This window comes from Nuphar pumila, chromosome 17 (assembly GCF_984573655.1).
Source record: "Nuphar pumila chromosome 17, dmNupPumi1.hap1.1, whole genome shotgun sequence".
In the NCBI taxonomy this organism is placed as follows: domain Eukaryota; kingdom Viridiplantae; phylum Streptophyta; class Magnoliopsida; order Nymphaeales; family Nymphaeaceae; genus Nuphar; species Nuphar pumila.
In genome coordinates this window covers 933088-946216 of record NC_143265.1, presented here as the reverse complement: position 1 = coordinate 946216, position 13129 = coordinate 933088, and the positions used below count along the sequence as shown (strand labels likewise).

General features: G+C 39.0%; 1 protein-coding gene across 2 annotated transcripts; it reads right to left on the bottom strand.

Moving 5' to 3' along the window:
- Positions 1–289: 289 nt before the first annotated feature.
- Positions 290–10024, bottom strand: LOC149811299 (xyloglucan endotransglucosylase protein 2-like). Of its 2 annotated transcripts, none has more exons than XM_089993795.1 (9): positions 9783–10024; positions 9457–9654; positions 8579–8853; positions 8435–8507; positions 8003–8072; positions 1624–1831; positions 1414–1514; positions 1114–1307; positions 290–1000 (listed from the first exon to the last, which is right to left on the bottom strand). In XM_089993795.1, exons 6-9 carry the CDS (start codon positions 1820–1822, stop codon positions 601–603), a joined length of 894 nt encoding a protein of 297 aa, XP_089849921.1. In that variant the 5' UTR covers positions 1823–1831; positions 8003–8072; positions 8435–8507; positions 8579–8853; positions 9457–9654; positions 9783–10024; the 3' UTR covers positions 290–600. The 2 variants fall into 2 exon arrangements, with proteins under 2 accessions (XP_089849921.1, XP_089849920.1); XM_089993794.1 differs by having other exon boundaries at positions 8579–8760.
- Positions 10025–13129: the final 3105 nt, after the last annotated feature.

Below are 13129 nucleotides of genomic sequence, written 5' to 3'. Positions count from 1 at the left end.
AGACACACCAAAAGCATTTCAAGAGAACAGAGAGCCCCTTTCAGTCTTTCCCCCATCAACCTCCACACAAAATCAGCTACCAAACCTGCAATGACTTCTTACCTGTCTCTTTAACAGCGAGGTCATTTTCCTTCTTACCTAGAAAATATCTCATTCCACAGAAAATTCCAGATTTTGTCACATCATCAAGCTTACTACAAAGTACAAACATAATCTCCAGTACAATATTTTGTTTTATGAAGTCCAGACTCAGGGGATTATGTGGAGGTTTGAATTCAGGTGGTTTGTGTATGAATGGATACGCAAGGAACTCTAGCATATCTACAGTCTCTCGTAGAGTCACAGTTCATGAAGAATAAGATTAAAATTCAAGCATGAACTGTAAATTGGAAACATCAATAAGGCAACCATCTGTTATTTTAATATCAAAATCCTAAACAACAGCTTCTCTTGACCCAAGAGTCCAAGACCCACTTAATGCCTATGAACCATAACCGCATCATATTTTAACCCATACAACAAAATACAACAACTCCTAATGAAAAACCGAGAAACCAACATGATACATATATCAGGAACACATCATGAAAAGGAAACAAGCTAGACATCTCTATCCCTAGCACACTCTGGTGGCATTGTGGGGATTCTGGCTCTATCTGTACAATAATTGTAGATGGTGTATTTCTGTCTAACCCATCTTAGCTTCCTATACTGCAGGCCATCAAGATCCTGAAACTCTCTCTGGTCCCACCATCTCCGACCCTGTGTAGCACACACCTTCTCATTGACAGATGCCTCGCAGCCATCAATGTGGAAACTCCTATAGGATGCAACAAATGGTGCCCTGCTCCAATCCGTTTTCTCCAACCCACCTCTTGTTGCCCAATCATCTGCATTCCAGAGGCTAGAGTACAACTTCATCGGTTGGTAGAAGGGGAACCTCACTCCTAGGTCCTTGCTGTTCTTGAATATCCTGATGGGAACATCATCTACAAAGAAACTGATGCACAAAAGATAACAAAATGTTTCACTTCCTCCTAAACCATGAAAGAAAGAAAAATACAATGCAACAGAAGGTACTTGAGAAAAATGTTTTTGAACAAGGAAACGTACACTATTTGGTACATGTTCCACAGAACAGAGTAAGAGTGATAATCTTTTGAGGGATCAAACCAGAGATAGATCCTCTGTTCCCTGTCTCCCTTGCCACCAGTGAAAACATTGGTCTGTAATATGTAAGGTTGATTGGTCCTGTTGCCCAAGAACTCAAAGTCTATCTCGTCGTGCTCTGAGTTTTGAGAAGAGAGCTACACGAGGCACGCATACCACGTATCAGCATACGACCAGTAGACTACAGGCAAAATAACAATGGAATGTTTGAGAGGAAAAGATATAGAAAGATTTCTCCCTCACATAGAAAGCAGTAACTGTTCCTGCAGAATCTCCAGGCACCAACTTGATTTGCATACTGAAGTGGCCAAATAAGTATGAGCCTCTAGTCTGGAAACCAGTACCTGTTAAAAAAATAACAAGAAAAAGAGACTAGTAAAAACCAATGAGATGAATGAAGTGGATGGTTTTGAAGTTTATTTTGGTTCTTTTCACGCTGTTAGGCCTTTTCACCTGTGTACTTATCTAGCATGAGTTGCACTTCGGAACCGCCATTGAAGTACTTGATATGGTCTTGTGCCCAAGTTGGCACATAGTTCTTCTGAAATGGCACATCAATGGGCCTCCTAGGAACGAAGGCAATGGTGACAGAAGGCAGCAAAAAGAAGCCCAGGAACGTGACAGCGAAAACAGATGCCATTTCTAGCTGCATTTACCAAACCTGCAAACAGAAACAAAAGATTGCAGGTACAGAGAAAGTGAGCTGCACAAGATAGAAGACAAGCCAATGAAGAGAAACAGAGAAGGATGAAGGCTTTAAAAAAACGCAAGGGATGTGGTGCTGCCTACGGACTAGAATGTCTTTGAGGGGAAGAGAGGAAGAGACCCTTTTATAGGCAGAAGAAAAATAAAATATTTGGTTAGTTGTTTATTAAATTCTTTCTTATTCTTTTTCTTTTCCCGAACGCAGAGAAATTTTTTTACTATGATACTTTCTGGTTCCTGGATATCATTTATTTAGGTATCTGTAGGGACCGATTTGGAACTATATGGGGTCTGGGCAGCCTGTGGGGCTGAGGATTAACCAGATTAATCCACGGGAGTTAAAAAGGAAGAAGACTTTCTTTTTATCTTTATTCATTCACTTTCTTTATAAATAATGATACAATTACAAACAATGGATCAGTCCCTTTATGCTGAATGCTTTTAGCGGTTAATGTGGATTCTAGGCCCTCCTTATTGGAAGCTCCCTCATCCATGCATGCCTTTCATTTTCTATTATAGGCTGAGATTTTTTATTTATTTGTTTTTTTGATGCAAGAGAAAAGAATATTATATAAAAGGTTAAAAACAGATACAGCCGCGACTCAAGGAAAAGCCTGCCACCAAAAGGAGGCAACACATACAACTAAACCCTAGTACTAAGGGCTGCCAAAACTAACATCGAAACTTCTCATTTAGAATTTATATTAAGAAACTACAACTTCTCTTTGCTTTTCTTCCACTACCAGGCACTAGCTTAATTGGTGAGAATTAAGGTCTATTGTGATTATTTTTAACCCATTACACTCAATTTGGCCAAAGTATAATCTGGTTCGAAGTTGGTTTTCCTTGGAAATTTTATGCTAACAAATATATACTGAGTCTTTACAGCAGTTCATGTGAAATTACCATGATAGGCTATCTAACCATTAGATAGAGTGAGGAAGCAGGTGAGGTTTGTCTTTATGCATCATCGAAAGTAGGACAAATGGCAGGAAGATGTCCTGGCTAACAAGCAGATGCACATGCACCTACAGAACATTATTGCTTACAACGTGGACGGGGCCGATCAATTCCCAAGTCATGGACTGACACTGTTGGAGCCAACTCGGATCGATAATGCATGTGGAATCGGAACCAACTTGGTCATGGTCCATTGTGAACCAACCAGCTCGGTTTGGTTGCAGCCTACTTGGTCCATTGACATTGCATTGGAACCAGCTTGGAGGCTTCGGCAAGATGAGCCGCTCTCAATGATGGCACAGTGGTGGTCGACTCTGCAAGAGGCATGATGGGCAGCGGCGAGGGTCTTAAGTAAATTGGATTTCACTAGACGTCAGTTAATACAATGGTCCAGCCAGAGACCAGGGGTGATAAAGTTTCACCTGATAAAAGGGTGGGAAGAGGAGTTGAGACTCGTTCAAAACGATTTGGCCAAAGAGTAGTAGTATTCTTTGATTGGCAGCATTGCGGAACGTTGGATTAGGGATGAACAACGAGGGCGAAGGTGCATTTGCTAAAGCATGGGGATACTAACTACAAATATTTTCAAGCTTTTGCTTCATACCGAAGAAGGATTAATCACCTGGGAGCGCTCATCATCGAAGGACTAGGATGTGAAGGTGAGGACAAAATCACAAAAGCCACGACATTTTTTCGTTCGAGATTTTACAAACTCGTGCCTTGTGGATTTTGATTTGAGTCAGATGGGTACGCCACTCATCGAGAGCGCCGTTGTCGATACTGGCAGATCAGTTTACATTAAGAGGAAATCAGGACGGTGGTGTGGGGGACTGCCTTCGCGTAAATCAGCGGGGGTAGATGGGTTCCCGAATGAATATTTCAAAGCAATTTGGGACTCGCCTAAGTATGATCTCTTGGAAGTGTTCACGGAGTTCTACAAAAACAGCTGCTTACAGAAAAAATGGGAGCTGTCTTCCCCACTTCTAATCTAAGTTGTGAGATCAACAAGTTTCATCATGTTTCATTGTTAATATCCCAGACCGAGCCTTTGGTACCGATATCTATTAAGTGAAAAATGCATCGAGTGTAGAAACACACAATATGCATTGGCTCGATTGGTGACGTATGGTAGTAGCATGACATGCGATAGGCAACGGTATTGTCGTTGGTGCAACGGTGTGTTAATGAACAATCGTTTGGTTAAGGAGGGTCAGTGGATCAAAAGATGTTGCCTTTGAGATTTGGTTAAGGATCTCTCAACTTGGATGTGTTTCTTACACATAGTGTTTGGATGTACGAGAGTGCATGTGGGTTAGGGCTAATTTCTCCAAAGATCACTTTAGGTGGTTCCAACCGAATATGGTGACTCAGGGCTAGACAAGTGAATGCTTAGGAGTCGTGAACGAGTCTGGGTGATGCTCTTCGCTATAGAATGCAATCATCAATCGGTCTTCGAACTAAAGGTCGTAAGTCCTTGTCCCTTCAGTGATGAGGTTATGCTATGGGCGTACCAATGGAATCACAATATGCTCAATGTCATGCGAGGTTAAGACATTTGTACATTGTTTGGATGTGCTAGCCAGTATGAGATGACTATGCACGTAAGTGACATGGACAAGGTAGAATACGCATTTGGAGAAGCGTTTGATCATCTTCTGCTAAGCAGCTATGCATGGGGTGGTGTGCAGGGCAATAAAATAATTCAACACATAAAAAAGTATTGGTACACGATATTTGGCTGTTAGACTGGCTAGACTAGGCAGTCTGGCGCATCGGTGAATGCGACACTAAAGATGGTAGTGATGGTTTGTCATGTTTACGCAAATTTACGCAGCTGAAGTGTGGTTGATCGAGCGCATAAACAAGTTGTTTGGCAGGATGGTATAGGTCATCTTCTCGATGATATGTAGAAGTGTACGGTTGTTGTTTAGTTGGCTAAGGGAACATGAATAAGCTAAAGATTCCAAACAGTTGTACGTGAGGCTTGTGGGTGGAGCATAATATTTGCCTTGTGCATATAGAGAATACACATTGAATTTGACTAGATAAATTTGTACCTTTGATTATGAAAAACTCAATTGAACTTCTATTTTCTCTCTCGAGATTGTGGGTTAGTAGATTGCGCATCTTGAGCAGAATGCTCATTGTTTTAGTTCCTTGAGTTTAGCAGTTCCTCTTTCGATTGTGTGTGTAGAAAAAGTCATCGTTCGTGGATCAACGATTTGGTTCCTGTGGGAACGTGTTTGCTAGCTTCAGATGAGAGTTGCAATGTGCTGGCTTCGGATGTGAATTGTAGTGTTGAGCTGTGAGTTGCTCCTTGTGTTGGCGAGTGACAAGGAAGACACTTTAAAGGACCGCTTTGAAGTGATATGCAAGTAAACGTTCCTCACTTGAGGACTAGTTTGGAGCATTGAAAAACCGCAAGTTGATGCTTTAAGAGACTTTATATCACTGCGGCACGCGTTGGTAGTTGATCTTTTCTGCGATGACCATGAAGAGCTTGCAATTGCTCTTGCTGAGGATGGAAGGCGCCCTAGCCATGAGCGTGAAAACAACAAGTTTGTCGTGTGGGCGAGGATGTGTGGGCGAGGATGACCCGCTTGTGTATGAGACTACACTGGGGTCCCACGATCGAAGAATACTTGATGTTGATAGAGTAGAATATCATTGTCTGAGTGAATTGAGGTGCGTTAATGAATGAGACTTGGCATGCTAAATGTTGCGGCGATGCGGATGAAAATCAGAACAAGTTGAGTAGGTGAAGAAAAGAAGACCAAAGATAAATGCAAAGGAAAACTATCATAATAGTAAAAGGTTTTTTTACTTGCACTGACATTGTCGAGGATGACAATAGTTTGGGTGGGAGAGAATATCCCAGACCGAGCATTCAGAACGAGGCATATGCAATACAAAGCTCTATTGAGTACACTACAAGAAAAATGTGGATTAGCGACGGACGCTATCCGTCGCTAATCCGTTGCTAAACACGTTAATGATGGATTTTGCGACAGATTAGCGATGGATAGCGTCTGTCGCATAATCCTAGTCGCTAAATTAAGACAGAATTTATCTGTCGCTAAGCCATCGCTAATTAATGACGGCTTAGCGACAACTTATGTCTGTCGCGAATTAGCGACGGCATAACGACGAATTATATCCGGATATAAGTCGGCGCTAACGTTTGGTCGGCAAGTTAGCGACAGATTAAATTCCGTCGCAAACCATCGGCCGATCTTAATTGGCGATGGCTTAGCGGCGGACAATATCTGTCGCTAATCCGTCACAAAATTTGAAAAAAAAAAGCCCTGAGGCGTGCGCTTCATACGCCTTGAGGCGCGCCTCAAGCTAAGGCGTACACGCCTTGAATTTTTTAGTCAAATGAGGGTCAAAGTCTTCATTTGACCAAAAATTAGGGTTTTTTTATGCCGTTTTAACTAAGCTGATAGTAAAAAATCAGGTATGATCTATAAAAAACCGGGTCTCAAACATAAGCCCAAGAAAAAATTTGGTCTGGGGGGCGCTGCCCCCCCTAGACCCCCGCCTGCTGACCGCGCAGCGGAACCCGCGCTGGGGGGAACCCCCGGACCCCCCTTCTGTAAGGATAAAAACTCTGAATCAGGCTCCACAACTCATCACGTGTCCCCTAATGGGCACAACGTGTCCCCTAATGGGCACAACTTTGATAGAGTCTTATTATTATATATATATATATATATATATATATATATATATATATATATATATATTAAAAAATTCAGTTAGTTAACCGGTGTGACATGTCAGTTTTGTGGTGTCTGAGGAAGGTGCTTCTCCATGAGCATAGGGTCTAATATACTAAGTTTAGTGTTTTATTTCTCACTATTTTTTTCACTTACAGATGTTCAATGGAATATTCTATTTGAATTTTGAATGGAGAAAACTAACTACTATTTCATTGTTATAAATTTCAATGAAAATTTCTGAATTGTGTTTACAGATCACATACCCACAAAAAGATGACTTAATGGCATACAGACCAAACAAATTTAGTTAATGGAAATTAATAAATTCATAAAATATTTTGGGTCATTTTTTGAAAGGATTTCATATATTCAAGAAGTAGAAGCTAAGGATTTTTTTTCACCGGAAATATAGTTCAATACAATTGCCAGAGTTTCCCCAACAGACTGATAGCAATGATGTCATTAAAGATCCTCCACAATAATGTACATTTTTATCTTAAAAAATAACTCATTATAAAAAACTGTTATTCCAAAGATTTTGGTTCATGCCTTAAATCGATTGGACTCATTCTAGATATTTTTAATTTCCTAAAGATTCATCAATTATCTTAAAGAACTGTGTAGTTGACCATTGCAGAATTAGGAGCACTCTCTTTGACAAGATCAACACCCCATGCCTGAATGAGGGACCACCTTCAGAGAAATCGTATCATAAAAACTCTTTTCTTATATAAGACCCACCCAGACAGATCCTCTGATATAAGCCTCAGCAGGTGTTAGATTAGAATGAACAATAGAAACCATGCAAAATACAAAATGTTATAATATTCAGCTTAAAATGAACATAATATCAAGAAAAAATAGCATCATCATACTTAACTCTAAGCAAAAAAAAATTGCACCCACTTCAAAGCTCCACACATGCATGTGCTAGCAATATCATATACATCAGTTCACAACACTAGTTCTAGACTGACTCAGATCTAGCTATTACTCGTCAAATATTTAAGATGAATTCAGAGAAAAAAAAAGATAAAAATGTTAGAACATATAACACACAAAAACACAACCAAAGATTATTTTTTAGGAAGAAGAGAGCCACCAATTTGTATATTGCCCCTTCAAGTTAAAAGAAAAGGTGAATAGCAATGAGTGCCTGCCGTGAGAAAAGAGAAGTCCTTCCTTCATAAGCAAGCATATATAGAGCAGTTGTATTTTCCTCCTGAGTTTCCAAAAGACATCTACAAGCCAGTGGCAGAACATGCAAATAAACAGAGAGTCCGCATAAAACAATTTTGTGATTTTAAGTAGACATCAATTGTAAAGAACATCAAAAGGTAACCAAATTCCACAGCCTTAAAACCAAATTCATCAAGTGATAATACAACCAATAAAGGAGAATTTTCCCAGAGTAACATAACGTATAAACTGTTCTGATTACCCACCTCAATAGGGGTCATCAACTCTAAAGGTTTCTCCCAACTAGACTGCTTCATCTTTTTATTGTAACAATACCTACGCGCCATGAGACAAATATGAGATCCCAAAGAATGAATAGTAAACAACCTTCTAAAACTCATACAGGAAGCAAACAGTGGGATATGGGTCCAGTAATGCTTGAACCACACTAACGGATTTTTTTTTTAAATCAGGTTTTTATGGTAATTCAGAACTCATATTGGAATCAAGGATCTGGATTTAATTCTAGATTTGATGACAATGGATAAATTTGTTCACATATATGTGCTTCTCGAACGCAAATCCAACAACATTGGCCATTTATGTCCCAAAATCTGACCCAGATTTTATATCCACCAGAAGTTGATGGCTGAACCAGAAACAAGCAACTGCAAGTTGCATAATGTAAGCAAAAATACCTCTTTCCATCAGCAGAAGTGTGCTCCTGCCAATCTGAGGAAGACTGAATATTAGAATTAGCTTGAGTAGTTGCTGCCTGAATTCCAAATGAGAGAAAATTAGAATCACATACAATAGACATTCTGTATTTGATCAGTTAATACTTGCCTGCAACCACGAAAACCTAGCATTGGATTGACTTCTGATAGTTTTTCGATTCTGCTCAAAATTTCCTCTTCTGTTACATTTGTATCTGAAGCTACTTCTGCAACAATCTCATTGATATCACCTTCTGGTAGAAACTCATGCAATGGTGGATCTAATAGTCGTATTGTCATTGGAAGACCTGAAAGTAATAGATTTTGGTGAAAACAGGATCTTAAAGCATATGAAGAAATAAAAAACCTAAAGCTATCACAGCACTTATGCATGAGAGATCCTGCAAGCAAAATGACATAAGCCATTAGTGTGAAGAATGGTAGCATTAAAGAATATCTACCAAGACATATTTGATTATAGAATAAAAGAAAGAAGAGCAACACTTTTACTGGACAGTTTTTATCATGTTATGGCAAATAGTGATAACAAAAACCATAAATAATCTGAAAAAAACAAAATAAAACAAAATAAAATAATTAGCAAATTGCAGTACACCACAAATAGCCAGAAAAAAGGGGAAACAATGAGGTGCTCACTGCTCTTGTAAGCGACTAATTGGATCTGGCTTACAAGAGCAGTGAATGACAATTTGTGGACCTAATATCTAGGTGACCTAACCATTTAGTTGGATTAAGCATGGTTTTCTAGATCAGATCAGTTAAAATATCACATCTGATTTTAAACTTTTACATTCAAATGTGAACCTAATTAGCATTTACAATGAGAAATCTATCCAGGAAAGATAATTCAAACAGCATAAGGATACCAACACATTAAATAGTGCCAACTTGAAATCACATTGCCCCCAACTTTAGTTCCACAAATTCAAAGGGTGTGCAGCAGTTCAGGGAAACAATTTAATAGATTGAGTGTAAGACCTTACCATATAAAGAGTTATTGCATCAAGCAGCTTAGAGTGAAAGTAAGCTTCAACTTTCCATGGTTCATGCACTTCAATACAGTTTGCATTTCAGAACCATCCATGTTAGGTGGTTCAATCAGTAGTGAGGCAGACAAAGAGAAGACGGTATGCAGTTTAACAGCAGAAACCAAATCAGAAGCAAGAGATACATCCGAAAACCTGCAAGTGTTTTATGAGGCACACATGTCAGGAACAAAATGACAAGTTACATTCATGTAAAAATACCAAAGCATGGGCACCAGCAGAGGTAAAAAAGAGGAAGAAACACAAGAAGATATAAAACAAACCAAAGAGGAGATGCACGTGGCTTAAGATTATATGGAAAAGAAACCATGTATGATGAAGCCAAGGATGGTCTTCTGTTCATTATAGCTAACAGCAGATCCTTATGATACCCAACCTCGGTCGCCCTTAACCTTAGCATCAACCTAAGTAGATGCCCTGGATTACCCTTCAATGAATTTTTACCAGCTGAGTGTGTCTGCTTGCATAAAGTCTCAGAGAAGTCTGGCATTAATCCATGAGAAGGATCAGTGCAAACCATCATGAGCGTCCTGTGTGCAACCTCTGCAGCATCCCCAGCATCTGGCTTTCCTGAAATATCACTTAACTGTTCAAGAGTAGCATCACCAAAGAGAACACCACCCCGAAACACTAATTTCCACAGCAAAAAGACGATTCAAGCAAAACCCCCAAACCCACCATTCAAGAATTCCTGGGAGAACGACAACCACCCCTCTAAAAACCCTAACCCAAGACCATAAAATCGATCGAACCGGAAAGATCCTCCGAAAAAACCCAACCCAAAGAGAGCAAATGACGAAAAAGGAAACTCCAAATCTGGAAAAGAGGAAGAAAGAAGGAGAGGGAAAAATGGGAGCACGGTTGAGCACTCTTGGACTTACAGGAGCGAAGAATTGGTGGAAGTCTCTACGCGGAAATTAGGGATAATTTTGGCGCCCAGATGAGTAGTTTTTATAGAAAAATAGCGACTGAATTGGAGACAAAAATTTTCATCTCAAATCCGTCCCTAATTAGGGACGGATTTGCAATAGAAAACTATTTGTCGGTCATCTGTCGCTAGGTGGCGATAGAGTTTGAGACATTATTTTTCTGTCGCACATCCATCGCTACACAACAACGGATTTGCTACAGAATTTTTTCATCGCTAATTTTGTAAATATTTCAAATGTTAGCGACAAATAGTTTTCTCTCGCTAATCTATCACAAATTTTTGTAGTGGTAAAAAAATGCATCGAGTGTAGAAACATGTAATATGTGTCAACTTAATCAGTGACGTGCAGTGATAGCATGGTATGTGATAGGCAACATATCGTCATTAATACGATGGTGTGTGGTGGCACAATCATGAAAAGTTGTTTAGTTAAGCAGTGTCAATAAATAAACAAATGTTGTCTTTGGGGATTTGGTTAAAGACCTCTCGACTTGGATGAGTTTTTCCATGCATAGCGTTTGAACATATGAGGGTGGGTGCTTGTTGGTTAGAGCTAATTCTCCGAAAAATTACCTTAGGTGGTTTCAACCGAGTATGGTAACTAAAGGCTAAGCGAGTAAATGATTAAAGGTCGTTGATTTTCGACTAGATCGTGCAGACATTAGACAATAGAAAATATATGTGCATGAATTCCTATCTTATTTGTCATAGTTTCAACTATAAAATTAATTCAGGTATAAGGGATGCTTTTGACTTCACCGTTTTTTCGCCCTTCAGCTGTTCATTGTCTGCTCTCTTATCTATCCTTTATTTTTTATTTTCCACTATATTATTCTAAATACTTAGGGAATATCAAGCTGACTACTTTAAGAGTAAAGCTCGTAATGGGCTACCAGTATTTTGATAATTAAGTATAATGCCAATGTCAAGTGTAGCTGAAAACCTTGTGCTTTTTGACAAATGCTTCAGATAAGGCAAGAATATTGGTCCCCATTATTTATTTTTACTTCTCATTAATGTTCTGGATACTCCAGATGCTTTGGTTATATCGGTGTCATCTTTGTCTACAATTATATTTAAAAGGATATCACTGGAAGAACTTCAGTGGCCTAGCTGTTGGAAGACGACATTTGTAAAAGGAAGATCATTCAATTAGGACTGATGATGATTTGGCTGGGTATGTGATTACAAGTGATTTTCATATTAGTTGGGCAAAGAATAAAGCAAATTTACCTCTTTGAAATGTATTCATGTGAAATCTTGAAAAGTTTCCTTCACACTGAGCCTTGTTTTCCCTCAAATCTCAACATAGTAAATGTTTTGTATGAAGTATGGGACTTTCATTGGCGCAGAAATTTTTCTCAAGGAAAAAAAAAAGTATTACAGTTATTATTCTTGGTATTGGTTTGGTTGTGATGTACCATTATTACTCTGTTTATGCATGGATGTGGCCAGGCATGTGGTCCAAAATTGAATTCGACAGCATTTCCTTTGTATGACAAAAGAGATTTCTTTCAAAACAAGAAATCAGATAAAGTACCTCAGCTGTTCATCAAAATTTACGGTCTGCCTGACTTGGTTTGGATGAGGGAAAAGATACTCCATTTTGGACTGTGATAGATTTGTCTTTTCAGCTTTATGTCAAATACTAATGTACATACGATTTGAAAATGGTTTCTGTGGAAAGTTCATTTCACACTTCAGTATCTGCAAGTATCCAAGCACTTCACATCTCTTACGCCTTTTAAACTTTTTTCCTACATTTAAAGTTGTTTTGTATTGCTCCTGTCACTCGTAGCGTGCTAAGATATTTTGCTATATAAAACACGCTGGTTAGATAACACTAATCCTCTGATTAGCTAAACAAATACACTTAAAAAATTTCAGTTCTAATATGTTCTCAAATTTTATATTTTTTAAGGACTTCCAAACGAATTTTATCACCCATGTATCTTGGAAAAGACTGAATTCTTGTTCATTCAGTATCCATATCCTTTTGCAAGTGGAATCTGTTCATCTAACCCTACCAGGCTTGGTTCTGCAAATCCTATTTACTCTGGAATGAATACCATACAAGCTTTGGTACTTGTCATTTTAAAAGTTAATGCTTTTTTATTTATTATTATTATTATATATATATATATATATATATATATATATATGAGAGAGAGAGAGAGGCCACGGTGGGCATGCGCCCAGCCTGAACCAAAAATCCCCCACAGGAGGATTTGGGTCAGGGTGTGAAGTGCCCACCCTGGCCCAAAACACGTGTCCCCCCCAGGCTGGATCCAGTGCCTGTTAGGGTGTCATGAACAGCTTATCCTGACCCAAAACGCGTGCCACCTCAGGCCGGATCCAGAACTTGTTAGGGCCAAATGAACCCTAAGCGTGAAGAAATTTGGACAGATATGTCCATTAAAATGAGGCTCATTTATAAAATGGGTCGGATTCTGAATGAGTAGTGTGGGATTTACTCGTATCTGAGTTAAAAATGGGAAAATAAATATGTTTAGAACTCAGCCTGATCCAACCCATTTTATATATTTTATGAGAAAACCAATACACTTGACCCATTTTTTGCAAATCCAGTGTCAGAGGGAGTTGGATCACATCTGGATACATAACTTTGTCATGCGATCCGAGTAAGATCCACAGGCAAGATTATATCCACATATTGAA